The sequence below is a fragment of the Branchiostoma belcheri genome, unplaced genomic scaffold, assembly GCF_001625305.1.
Source record: "Branchiostoma belcheri isolate BF01 breed outbred unplaced genomic scaffold, Haploidv18h27 scaffold49, whole genome shotgun sequence".
Lineage (NCBI taxonomy): Eukaryota > Metazoa > Chordata > Leptocardii > Amphioxiformes > Branchiostomatidae > Branchiostoma > Branchiostoma belcheri.
In genome coordinates, this window is record NW_017804120.1 from 1561931 (window position 1) to 1575257 (window position 13327).

General features: G+C 42.5%; 1 protein-coding gene and 1 pseudogene across 1 annotated transcript; both read right to left on the reverse strand.

Annotated features, from left to right (window-relative positions):
* Nucleotides 1–205: 205 nt before the first annotated feature.
* On the reverse strand, nt 206–6769 carry LOC109479507 (annotated as a pseudogene).
* Nucleotides 6770–7922: 1153 nt separating this feature from the next.
* On the reverse strand, nt 7923–13206 carry LOC109479500. Its single transcript, XM_019781469.1, has 4 exons — nt 12829–13206; nt 10787–11052; nt 10146–10263; nt 7923–9168 (listed from the first exon to the last, which is right to left on the reverse strand). Exons 1-4 carry the CDS (start codon nt 13196–13198, stop codon nt 8258–8260), a joined length of 1665 nt encoding a protein of 554 aa, XP_019637028.1. The 5' UTR covers nt 13199–13206; the 3' UTR covers nt 7923–8257.
* Between the last annotated feature and the right edge of the window lie 121 nt (nt 13207–13327).

Here is a 13327-nt window from a genome sequence, read left to right on the forward strand (position 1 = left end):
TAGCCAAAGTCAAAAGTGCACCAAAATTGTTCACCTTTATATTAATATATGCACCATCACGATTTAAACATGCTGTAAGTATTATTTCACTTAATATATAATCAAGGACATAGCATCCTCACCCTAAGAAACTTAAGCTTACTGATAATGAACTGTGCTCTAACACTGCCAAATCCCAAGCCAAAATTATTCGTACAAATCTTGTAAAAAATCTTCAGATTCACCGTTGCACTGTAAAATGGCTCCGCCCCAGAGGCGCCGGCAAAAAACAGTGGTACATGTAAATGCCAGCAGAATCGCGGAGCTTCAGCAGATGGATCCGGGGGAAGACGAAGTCTGGTTCGGTGGGCTGCCATCCGCTGGTCTCGCACACCTCATCGAAGACGCTCCGTTCGTATTCTCCCATCCAGACCTCCTCGTGCGGCACGTACTCATTCGTTTCCCGTACGGGGTGACTCGAGAACGCGAACCCTGACGGCCACGTCAGAGCCTCCTTGTTGAACACTTCGGCCAGGGGAACCTCTATGTCGGCGTCATTGATGTCTGCCTTGACTCCGAGCTTCTCCATCGCCTCCAGAAAAACCTTGGATTTCTGCTCGACGAGGGTCTCGTAGCTGAGAGCAGCGTGGAAGAACTTGTCAGGCTCTTCCTCTTGTAGCTTCAAGGCGTGCTTCATTGCACCTTGCCACATCGTTATGATGTAGAAGGAGATGCTTTTGTTGTCTTGGTCGATCTTCAAGTCGTCTCCGAACACCTTGATGATGCCGTATTCTTTCTCCCATTTAAACCGTTGTCTTCCTGTCCTCATGGCCTTCTGGAAGTTGCGGAAGTGACTGATTTTATTACGAAGCATAAGCCGAATGTGGGACTCGTAAAACTGCATGCCGTTCCTGTACAGAAACGCTGTTTTCGCTCGCGGGAGAGCCTTTGCCATCAATTTGCCGACGTAGAACTGGCTTGGGTGCAGAGAGTATATGATTGTTGAACGCTGCAGCGGGTCCGACTTGAGGAAGTAGTAGTTGAGGAGCGTGGTGATGTTTTTAATGAAGGCGGTTCACCAGTCACCTCAGCCCCTTCGGCGATGGCAGCGTACACTTCGGGCAGGTTGACCGCCTGGACGTTCGGCAATGTGTTTGCTGCGTTCATGAAGAGCGTGGAACCGCAGCGTCCTGAAAAATGGATGAAAACAATACACACATTTTATTTCCATTCCAACACTTATTACGTGCAAGATATTGCGACGAGACACACGCTTTTTTTAAAACTTATAACTATGCCGCCACCTACATAGACAAACACATGAACGGACAACAGAAATACTATTTTTCACCTGAGTAAAGTGAGGAAAGTTCGTGTTAAGAGCCTTTCCCAAAAGCACAAGGTCGGCGGCATGGCAGGAGTCGAACTCGGGACCTCTTGGTTCCAAGCAGAACGCCACACGACCCCACATTTACAAACACATTTACAACTGTTATATCTTCCACGTAGTTAAAACATTTCTTTACTGAACAGGTATAATAGAACATCCTGGAGGGACATGGCTACAGCCGCCATGCATCTACTCTGATGCCTGCGGCTTGATTGATTGATTGATTGATTGATTGATTGATTGACAGGTACTAGGTATAAGCGAAGTGTTTTTGCCTGATGCTCGCAAAGACACCTTCCCCAGTCGTGTAGAAAGAGAACCCCAATGTTTTTACCAACCAGATGGGAAGACAAACAAACAGAAAGCTCACCTGTCATGTACAAGAAGATCTCCTGAACATGCTCGACTTCTTCAGCAATGGAATCAGCAACTTCTTGTAGCTTGGACAGAGGGATCATCAGGAGCTTCTCGGCATTCTCACGTTGGCCCTGAAAAAGTAGAGTCAATTCTAAGTGGACATTTTATGGAGGCAAATATAGAGAGTTGCATGCATCTACCTTGTTATAGTAACCCATACTACACCCGTTAAAGGCAAAAGACGTCTAATAGATGAAATCATTTGCATGTGCAACGCAAATACACACACACACTCACACATACACACGTACACGGACACACATACACACACACACATACGCACACACACAAACACACGGGCACACACACACATACGCGGACACACACACACACACACACACACACACACACACATACACACACACACACACACGGCACACACACACACACACACACACACACACACACACACACACACTTACCTGTAACAATTTACAGTACGGCCTCAGATCAACCCCTTCTGTCGTCTTCACCAATATAACCTCCTGGTGCTTAAAGTCGACTGTGTAGATAGAATACTCGTGGCCATGTTCCTTGAAGAATGCCACCACATCTTCAATCATTTCCTTTTCGGTGCCCTCCACGTCTTTGAAGTCATCTTTGACTTTGGCTAGTCCCTTGGTCATTAGCTGCTTCCAGGCTTGTTTCTTGACATGCTTGACTTGTTGTGTGTACACTTTACCGAAGTCTGGTCAGTGGATAAGGTATTAAAAAGCATGGTAAGAATATTTTCACGTGCATCTGCTTCATGTGGGTTTACTCCAAAGAGTGGATGGAGGTATAGTCTTTGTGTGTTTAACTTTGGTTAGTTACATAACTTTAGCACACATGTATTGTAAATAAGGCCATGTTGATTTGATTATATGGATGACATCCTCCGGGAGCCCCAAAACTGATGCGCGCGTGCGAATAAAAAAAAGTTTGGCAAAAAAAAAGTTACTTTTTCATTATGAAATCTACGTGATCATGAGGGTTGAGCAAATGGCACAGAATATGGTTTGGCGAATAATCTAGTCTTCAAGTTCATTTCTTTACAATTTCCTCTTTTTTCGTTTGATTTTGGCATTCTACGACATTGGTATAGTTTTTATTAATTTTTTTGTAACTTATGGTATATTTTTGCTCATTTTGCAACTGTTTTGTACGATTTACAGTATGGTTGAAAACTTTTTTTTTTGGAAACGGCCGAAAATTCATGCGCGCGCGGATGTCATCCATATAATCAAATCAACATGGCCTAAAGAAGAAACAAAAGTAAAAAAAAAATCAAATCCAAATAGACACACAAGAAATTCAATATACACGGGCTAACTAATCAATGAAGTAATACAATCAAATAACAAAATGATTCCAATTGATTATGCAAATGCCATCCTCATTTGCCTAATTTATATCAGTTAATCATCTTCTCCACCCAATGGCAGCCTTATCTTGACAAAGGTCATTCTGGTATTTCCGCATAAATTATGTAAATGAGTTCTAATTTGCATAAGTTTTGTTTAATGATGTTTCATATTCACCTTCGTCGTTGTCACAGTCGTCTTCTTCTTCCTTGTTTAGTTTCGTCGGGTCTTCTTTGTCCTTGGTCACAAACTCAACTTGTTCAAGTTGTTGTACGTCCGCCATTTTACCGAAGCCTGGTCAATGGATAAGGTAATGAAAAACATGGTAAGACTTAACTATAGTAACGACTCTCACTAGCCCACACATTAAGATTGATTATTTAATTCCTGATCAGTAGTAAGTAACAATTCTATGTAATCTATACACTCTACAATATTCTATAACAGCCTCTAGTTTAATTTTCCGGACTTAAATTCAATTCCGGACTAATTCCATATCTCGGCAACCTTACATCTAGATGGACTAATATTGTAAACTATAAGTAAAAACTAGAAAGGTAACATTTGCAAAGCAAATGCATAATGTTTACCTTCGCATATGGTTTGCTCTTCTTACTCAAATACATGTACATTCATATATATACGGTCAGACAGGAGTCTACATCCCTCCTATAAACTTGCAACATGATGTAACCCAACACCAGTTACCAAGGTGACAGACATCAACAAATCAGGCCATTGGCCAGGTCAGAGGTTAGTGTTTGGGACAGAAGAAGAAACGTAGTAAAAACAATATGTTTTCCTTCGGTAAACATAATAATGTAAGAAATATATAGACGTAGCAGTCATCAAGGACCCCTTGGGGTTTAACCCAATTCTGTAGAATTCTGTATAGAATTCTGGCTGCAGTTCCCAGAATTCTAAAATCCATGCTGCATTTACAGAATTCCCCGTAGAATATTGATATCTGTGAGCCAAAATTGCGACTTTACGGACTAAAAACGCCCACGGATGCTTATTTTATATATTGTATATAGGCGAATGTCGGACACTTCTGCCCCCAGCCGACCAGGACGTTTCGGCCTCAGACCGAGGACATTTCGGACCCACATCGTAGACGTTTCGGACCCTCACCGTAGACGCTGAAAACGCACCGTAGACGCACAAATAACTCTATTTCATGACATAAACTTCCAATTCCTATATTTGATGGGGAGCTGGGTGCCTTCGGCGGGCGGACGCGCGCACGACGTCCGCGGGCGGTTGTTAAGAGGAAGCCGGTCTGCGGTCAGGCGTTGGCTACATTTTTCAAGCAAAACGTCGGAAGGTTGTGACTTCCCTCTGTAGGAAGAGTACCGTAGATCTAGTGCGATTTAGAGACGACAGCCTGTATTCAAATCCAACCAGCCCACTACATCGTAGGCTCCAGGTATCTATACGGTGCTGGGAGCACTGTCCGCCCGCCCAGGTACATAAGGACGCGCTGGGGTATTTTACGGGTCGGTTTCAATTAGTTCACCTCTACATTACTGCAATAATTACTAGCCAGGGAAACACACAGATGATATATATTAGCCAGCACACCTGGCTAATATATACCAGATATATATTAGCCAGCACACCTGGCTAATAATATATATCATATCTGTGTGTGGTGAAAGTAAAAGGTGAAAAATTGCTATCGGGCAAAAGTCGCGTCTTCTCTTTTCTTCTTTATTTCACGTCTTCAGGCTAATCGTTCATCACGATCCGATTGACAGAAAAGGGGGCGTTGTTCAGGACGCCACCATCACACCGGGTTAAGATGACAAAACACAGTTTTCGCCCTATGGGGATTCCTATAGTTAAGCACCCCGAGGTGACTCACTTCGACGCGGTAAAAATTATAGTAGGGTGCACTAGAGAACCACGGCCAACTAATATGTTGAAATATAGGCTATATTCTACAAAATAACTGAAAACCAAAAAAAGTTATCGTTTTTTAACATAATGACGACCACTTTGATTTGGCCCTCTACCTGGGTCAACGGAACTTCAGCCGGCTCACCCCGGAACGCGGTTGCATAATGCCGCGCATTTATACACGAACAGGGAAATCTTCACAATCCAACTCATACAGTGTACAAGCCGATACCTTTCTATACCACATAGCGCAGTTCATTCATGGCTACCTCTCACATAAGTCGCTCTAGCCAGGATGCAAGAGGTTTATCTGCACTACTTTCTATAACCGTGTCCCATAAATACTGTGTTCTGCGGCCTTAATAGGACACAGCAAGATACAATAGGGAAAAATCACCGCTTGCTTTCGGGCCAAAAAAAATTAAAGTCATGCGATCCCTTTTCCTTTGTCTTCTTGACCTATCTAGTCGGACACCATGATGACAGAAAGGGGGGCGTTGTTACAAACGGAAAATGAAGAGAGCGCGATTTTAGGGCCAATAACGTTAACCCCCAGTCCTTGGCTTCTTTGGTCGGAAAACACCAGACTTCTTTTGCAGGCTGAATAAATCGTAGAAATCGGCCTAAAAAGGGTATTAATTCTCTCAAGGTAGCCGGCCATCGACGATCAAATTGGCCTGCGAAAAATTTGATCGTCGATGGCCGACTACCTTCTCTCGCCAATTAATACCCTTTTTGGGCCGATTTCTACGATTTATTTAGCCTGCAAAAGAAGTCTGGTGGAGACTAGGTGTTGTTGCAGGCGTGAACAAAGAATTATATTAGAAGACAAAAAAATAGTGTCCAATGCCTACCAGTCCTTGGCATCTTGTTCGGACAATACGACTTGATTGGCAAAAAAAGGGGGTACGGTGGTGACCTACGATGAAGACGACGTACAAAGCTTTATCATATTAGATCACAACGTAAGGGGTTGAGATGGTAAAACTTCACTCTAGAAGAACACTTGATTCGGCCCCGGATCCGTCAGTGATCTAATATGTTATGTTGGATTACGATCTGTCTTTAGATAAATCTAAACATGGAGGAAGATTGTCGTAAGTATTATATATTGTCTGGTGGCGACATGAATATAAGTGTATAACTTGAGTGTGTCGCCACCGCGTCTTGTCACTATATATATCACTGTTTCAATAAAAAGAAAGAAAGATATTCAGCATGTTGTTTTACGATACAGTACGCGTTTGGTACAAACTTGTGTAATCTCTGACTAAGTAAAGCGGTCTCTATTGAGAACCATGTTGATTGCGGAATTCAATGGATTGTCAAGCGTAATAGAAGACGGGTATTTACCCATACACGCGCCTTATAAATTTTCCGAGTCGAGCATGTTCGTTGTTTTAGATGTAACTGTGGTAGGTCAATCAGTTTGCTGTTTTAAGATTTTATGTTCAAAAACTTTTACGGGGCCGAATCGTCCTCGGCTAAAAACGTATTTATGGGCGGTACCCCCCTCTCCCCCCCAAAAAACACAACAACATAAAAATACGCCTCACGTAGCTTGTTTTGGGCTATATCAGTGGATGTCTTTTAAAACTATACATAATTAAAAGACGTACCTGTGGACCAGTTGTGAAACACTGCTTGTCGTTTGACGATCAACCCCGTTCTGGTGAGGACGGACAAATGAACGCAGCTGAAAGTATAGGGAACAGGCAATTGTAAACTGGATAGATTGGTTTTGATGAACGTATACTGGAATCTTTGTCGACTTCTGCACAAAGCAAAAGAATATCTAGGTCACGCATAATTAGCCTGGATGCCAGACTATTTTCATGACCCACAAAAGACAGCTTTTCGGCTCCAGGGCCAACATGCCACCAACGAAATTTTACCACAGCCATTCAGAAACCTCTAGTCTGGTTAACTATATATGACAGCAGGTCATGAAAAAGAGATTTAGGTCACGCATAATTAGCCTGGATGCCAGACTATTTTCATGACCCACAAAAGACAGCTTTTCGGCTCCAGGGCCAACATGCCAGCAACGAAATTTTACCACAGCCATTCAGAAATCTCTAGTCTGGTTAACTATGTAAAGGTGTCATTGCACCTGTTTTGTCCTCCCCTCCAACTATATATATTTACTCGTGGTTCATTTAAGTAAACAAACAAATAAACAAACTATGAAAGCAGATCAGGAAATAGATGTCTGGATGTTTAAAAAATATACAGTGGACAAGGTACATATTGTTTTTTTCCATCCCTCAAGATTTTCACTTTTAAGTTACTTAAATTCATTCATACTACAACTTTAATTCCAACTAGATCTAGATGACTTGTACCTTGTCCACTATAGCTATAAATGTCAATAGTTGACAGATTTCCTTATCTAAAATATTCTTGAACATTTTACCGTTACTAATTCTAAATATTTTTAGATAGAAACACAGAGAAACAAAACGTATAGATTCAGTATCTTTTATTTGTTGCCATTTTTACTCATGAGATTTCAGGGTAAAACAGCAAAATGTCAGAACAACGTAATACAAAAGCTGAGCTGGCAGAAGAAGTTGTTTTGATTACTAACTAAAGTAACTATGACAAGACCATGATCCTTCAATTTGCGCCAGATGATTTAACCATATGCATGGGCTAACAATAATGAAGACTTGACAGAGACAGCACGCGTGTTCTACTTCTTAATAAACTTTAATCGTTTTAAAGTAATCCATACCTCATCCATAAAACAACTTTCTATTAACAATTTAAAGATCATCCAGGTAAAAACTTAAAAAAGGAGACATAAACTCAATGACAAAAAAAACGTATCCGTACAATTCCGTTCCTTTATAAATGTACTAGCCAGCAAAGTCACCAAAATTGTTCAAATTCACATCAATATATTAACACACCATCTTCAGACATCATGATTTAAGTTGCTGTAGGTATTATTTCACATGACCAAGGGCACAGAAACATCGCCCTGAAGCAGAAATTTTAGCTTATTAATCATAAACTCCATCACCACAACAATGCTGAGTCAGAAGTATTGGCACAAATTTCGAAAAAAAAAATCGTTAATTGTGCTGTAAAATGCCCCGCCCCTGTGGCGCCGGCAAAAATAATCGTAGATGTCAACAGACCGGTCCCAAATGTCCATCACAATTAGAGGTTCAACCAATGAGAGAGCGGCAAGAAGCGGTTTGACCAATGAGAGAGATCTTCAGCGGATGGATCCGGGGAAGACGAAGTCTGGTTCGGTGGGCTGCCATCCGCTCGTCTCGCACACCTCATCGAAGACGCTCCGTTCGTATTCTCCCATCCAGACCTCCCCGTGCGGCACGTACTCATTCGTTTCCCGTACGGGGTGACTCGAGAACGCGAACCCTGACGGCCACGTCAGAGCCTCCTTGTTGAACACTTCGGCCAGGGGAACCTCTATGTCGGCATCATTGATGTCTGCCTTGACTCCGAGCTTCTCCATCGCCTCCAGAAAAACCTTGGATTTCTTCTCGACGAGGCTCTCGTAGCTGAGAGCAGCGTGGAAGAACTTGTCTGGCTCTTCCTCTTGTAGCTTCAAGGCGTGCTTCATTGCACCTTGCCAGAGCGTTATGATGTAGAAGGAGATGCTTTTGTCGTCTTCATCGGTAGTCACGTCGTCTCCGAACACCACGACAGAGTCGTAATCTTCCTGCCATTCATAGTTCTGTCGTCCTGTCTTCATGGCCTTCCGGAAGTTGCGGAAATGACGCATTTTATTATCGAGCATAAGCCGAATGTGGGACTCGTAAAACTGCATGCCGTTCCTGTACAGGAACGCTGTTTTCGCTCGCGGGAGAGCCTTTGCCATCAATTTGCCGACGTAGAACTGGCTTGGGTGCAGCGAGTATATTATTGTTGAACGCTGCAGCGGATCCGACTTGAGGAAGTAGTAGTTGAGGAGCGTGGTGATGTTTTTAATGAAGGCGGTTCCAGTCACCTCATCTCGGAAAAGTTCGTTTTCGTCGTCAGGGATGTCCAGTTCAGCCCAGTTGGCGGCTTCGGCGATGGCAGCGTACACTTCGGGCAGGTTAACCGCCTGAACGTTCGGCAACGTGTTTGCTGCGTTCATGAAGAGTGTGGAACCGCAGCGCCCTGAAAAAAATGGATAGAAATTACACACATTTACAAAACTGTAATATCTTTGACATAGTTCAAACATTTCTTGGCTGTACGGGTAGATTCTCTCATAATACACATACCGAATATCACAGTTACGGTTGGCAATAGGAACCTATGGTCCCCATGTCCCTAAGTCCCCATGTCTTTAGTCCCCATGAAAGTACTTCCTCACATTTCAATCTCAAAAATTCTTCTGCACCAGAGAGCCAAAAGAGTCTGTTTCCCAAATGTAGAACGAAAACAGGGGGTTGACCAGCTCAAACTCTGACAACGCTGACAACAGTAAACAACCCTACATTTTACCTAATTTGCTCATGTATCCATCCGCCCTGGGCAGGCCAGACCTCATCACTTAGGTTTCTCATTGTGCCCACTAGACTGGTGATATGAACAAACTTTGGCCAAAGTATGAATGTTTAGACCCTATATTTTTCTTCTAGCCAAAAGTCTCCAAACTACATCAAAATTTTCAAGAGAAAAAAGGATACTCAAAGATATTAACCAGGGACCACATACACGGCCTAGCTCTGCCAGTTCAGAGGTGTCTCAACACATCCACATAGAGTCACCCAGACATTTTGTTTCATTTGACACTGTAAGGATTTTAGACACTGAACAAGACTATTTCTTGAGAGGGGTGAGGGAAGCCATATACATCAGGGGCCATCACCCTTCATTGAACCACGACGGGGGCTGACATCGTCTACCAGATACCTTTGACCCAGTGTTGACGTCACACTTCAGAGAAGCCATGTAACAAGCTTCACTGGGTCAGTTTACTGAGGAAGACCAGAGTGACCGGTCGTAAGCTCTAGGTGAGAGAATTTTTTGTGTTGGACCAAAAGTTTTAACTTTAAACATGTAACTACCAACACAGAGGAACTTTCATGATTGCAAGGACCACATTTTGGAGGCCCCTACTGCGTAACGCAATTGTGACGTCTGCCCACCTGTCATGTACAAGAAGATCTCCTGAACATGCTCAACTTCTTCAGCAATAGAATCAGCGACTTCTTGTAGCTTGGACAGAGGGATCATCAGGAGTTTCTCGGCATTCTCACGTTGACCCTGAAAAAACAAGATGATGCAATTGTCATTTCAGGGAGACAAATATAGAGTTGCAACCACCCACCTTGTGAGAGTAACCCATACTACACCCGTTTTTAGGGCAACGGACATCAAACAGATGAAAACTGATGATATGAACAAAATTTGGCCACTAGTATCCCTGGAAGGGGTGAAAATCCTCGATTCTGACTTCTTTGCAAGAGGAGTAAAGGAGGCGGTTTACATAAGAGCTCACAGACCTATCCTGAACAGAGACGAGGGGCGACACAAGATATCTGGCACGTATGACCCGCTACTACGGTCACGTGTCTCTGACGTCACGTTCCAAGAGTAGACGGGTCCATTCCGTGAACAAGGTTGATGGAGTCAACCGAAAATTTGGGTAAGTTCCAATTCTGTAATCTCAGTGTTGGAAGTTAAAGCTTAGTCTTTATTTCATAATGATTTGTACCAACACAGATGGACTTTCATGCTAAGATGGAATCATGTGCATGTACACACACACACACACACACACACTTACCTGTAACAATCTACAGTACGGCCTCAGGTCAACCCCTTCTGTTGTCTTCACCAATATAACCTCCTCGTCCTCAAAGTCGACTGTGTAGATAGAATACTCGTGGCCATGTTCCTTGAAGAATGCCACCACATCTTCTATCACTTCGACTTCGGTGCCCTCCACCTCTTCGAAGTCATCGTCGACGTCGGCTTGCTCCTTGCTCAACAGCTCCCAGTCTTCTTTTTCGATGTACGTGACTTGTTGTGTGTACACTTTGCCGGCGTACTCTGGTCAGTGGATAAGGCAGTAAAGATTGTTATTGTTATGCTGTTATTTAAGCGGATGTTGTTGTAAATACATGTTGTAATTGTCGCTATTAAGTTAACTTGTAATTGATTATATTTCATGTTTTAAATGTAATGTTAAAGGACTCCACGAAGATTAGTAAACAAACATTGTATTACTAATGGAGATTCCTAATAAACATAAACATAAATAAACATAAAAAGCATGGTAAGATTAATGATTAATGAAATAAACGTACATAGTGGGTATAGAGCTACACTCGGTACAGTTGAAGTTGGAAGTAGAGGATGGATTAACAGTGAGAACACTGCGAAACTGAAGTCACTCTGCCTAGTCAGTCATAAGGACCGTTAAGTCAGACATCTTAAAAGTAGCTAGACTGGGGAAGTGCGCACTTTGTGCATCTTATGCCATATACTGCGCTAGAAACACACAGGGTTGGGAAAGTACCTCAGGGCTATTCTCTTGTAAAAGATAAATTTGATGCAACAGGCTTGATTCTTTTCTTTTTTTTGTAAGTATACGTATAAATGAAATGTATGTGTAGAAAACAATTTTAATCGAAAAGTTTAATGTCCGAGGCACACAGTTACTTGTTATATTTTACTTACCTTGCGCCCTCCTCTTAATTATAATGAGATAAAGGGCTGGCCTAGGTGTACTTCAACGAGTCATCTTGTATATATTTGTATATTGAAATAAAGATGATTTTAACCCCCATTTTCGCGTACATCTGTTTCATGTTTGGTAAGAGTGGATGGAAGTAGAGTCTTTGTATGTGAACCTTTTAAGTGTTGTCGGTTAACTTCTGGTCCCGAAATTTTCCTTGAGGATCAAAATTTTTAATGGTATTTGGCTGTTGGCCCTGGAGCCGAGAAGCTGACTTGTGGCTACGCTTGGTTATTGTCTGTGAGTGTCTATAATCATGAACTTAGTTTATATGTTGGGCATCAACAAACTGAGGCTTTTTCCCCTTCAAATTTGAAATAAAAAGTCTGGTAACGATGGAGTCTTACAGAAACTGTTGAAAGATCTGGCAGCCCACTGGGTGATAATCCACACAAGCCACTGGCACTGCCATATATGTATGCGTAGCCTGGGTTCCAGACCCATAGCACACTGGACACAAAATATTTTGTATCCAAGATATTTTGTATCCAGTGTGCTTTGGGTCTGGCATCCAGGCTAGTGTATGCGGGGCAAAAGCCACTATTTCTCTCAGGCTCAGAAGGCCCATTCGAATAATTCTGAGTCCCCTTTGGTGAGTCCTGCGATCCAAACCAACTGAAAACAGCCCTTTTCTTGGTATGTGTGGATAAATGCTGGTATTTTCCAGTTGGAGAGTTATTTCTGTTTCTATTTTGGCGAAAAAAAGGATTTTGGTCTTGTTTTGGCTGCCTGACAGAGTTTTAAAAGGAATGCCACGCTGTTGTGTTTTGGTGATGTACAGGGGGGATTAGAGGTCATGACCTCAGTGTTTCCATCTATCGTACTTATTTTGTCTGGATGAAATATAAGATTTTGGGACTAAATGGACAATTTGGAGGTTGGACTACCCTGCCAATGTGTGTATGCAATAGTTGAACATTCAAGTAGGTGATTTTTGACGATGTTAACCATATATTCCAATAGGGGCTGGAAATAGTTGTCTGTGCCCTTTGACAGTCTTATCATAACAAAAGAGGTCATTTAGTATTTCCGCATAAATTATGCAAATGAGTTCTTGATTTGAATACGTTTTGTTTAGTGACATTTACCTTCATCTTCTTCATATTCGTCTTCGCTGTCCCAGTAGTCGTCGTCGTCGTCGTATCCTTCTTCTTCCTTGTTCTTCTCTGGGTCTTCTTTCTCCTTGTTCAGTTGCCCTGGGTCTTCTTCCTTGTTCTTCTCTGGGTCTTCTTTCTCCTTGTTCAGTTGCCCTGTGTCTTCTTCCTTGTTCTTCTCTGGGTCTTCTTTTTCCTTGTTCAGTTGCTCTGGGTCTTCTTCCTTTTTCAGATGCTCTGGGTCTTCTTCCTCCTTGCTCAAAGGCTCTGGGTCTTCTTCCTCCTTGCTCAAAGGCGCTGGGTCTTCTTTTTCGGCAAGCTCGAGCTTGCTCAAAACCTGCTCAAGCTGGTGTTCGTCCGCCATTTTACCGAAGCCTGGTCAATGGATAAGGTATTAATTAAAAACATTGTAAAGCTTTACTATAGTAACGATCGACTCTCACTGGCCCACACACCGATTACTAGTATCTAATCAGTAGTAAGGCCATCTTGA

Excerpts from the sequence above, each read along its gene's own strand:
- LOC109479500 (XM_019781469.1), bottom strand. The coding sequence starts at position 13,198 with ATGGCGGACGAACACCAGCTTGAGCAGGTTTTGAGCAAGCTCGAGCTT. Across the intron at positions 11,053-12,828 it reads CGAATATGAAGAAGATGAAG|AGTACGCCGGCAAAGTGTAC; the intron begins GTAAATGTCACT and ends TCCACTGACCAG. Across the intron at positions 10,264-10,786 it reads CGTACTGTAGATTGTTACAG|GGTCAACGTGAGAATGCCGA; the intron begins GTAAGTGTGTGT and ends TTGTTTTTTCAG.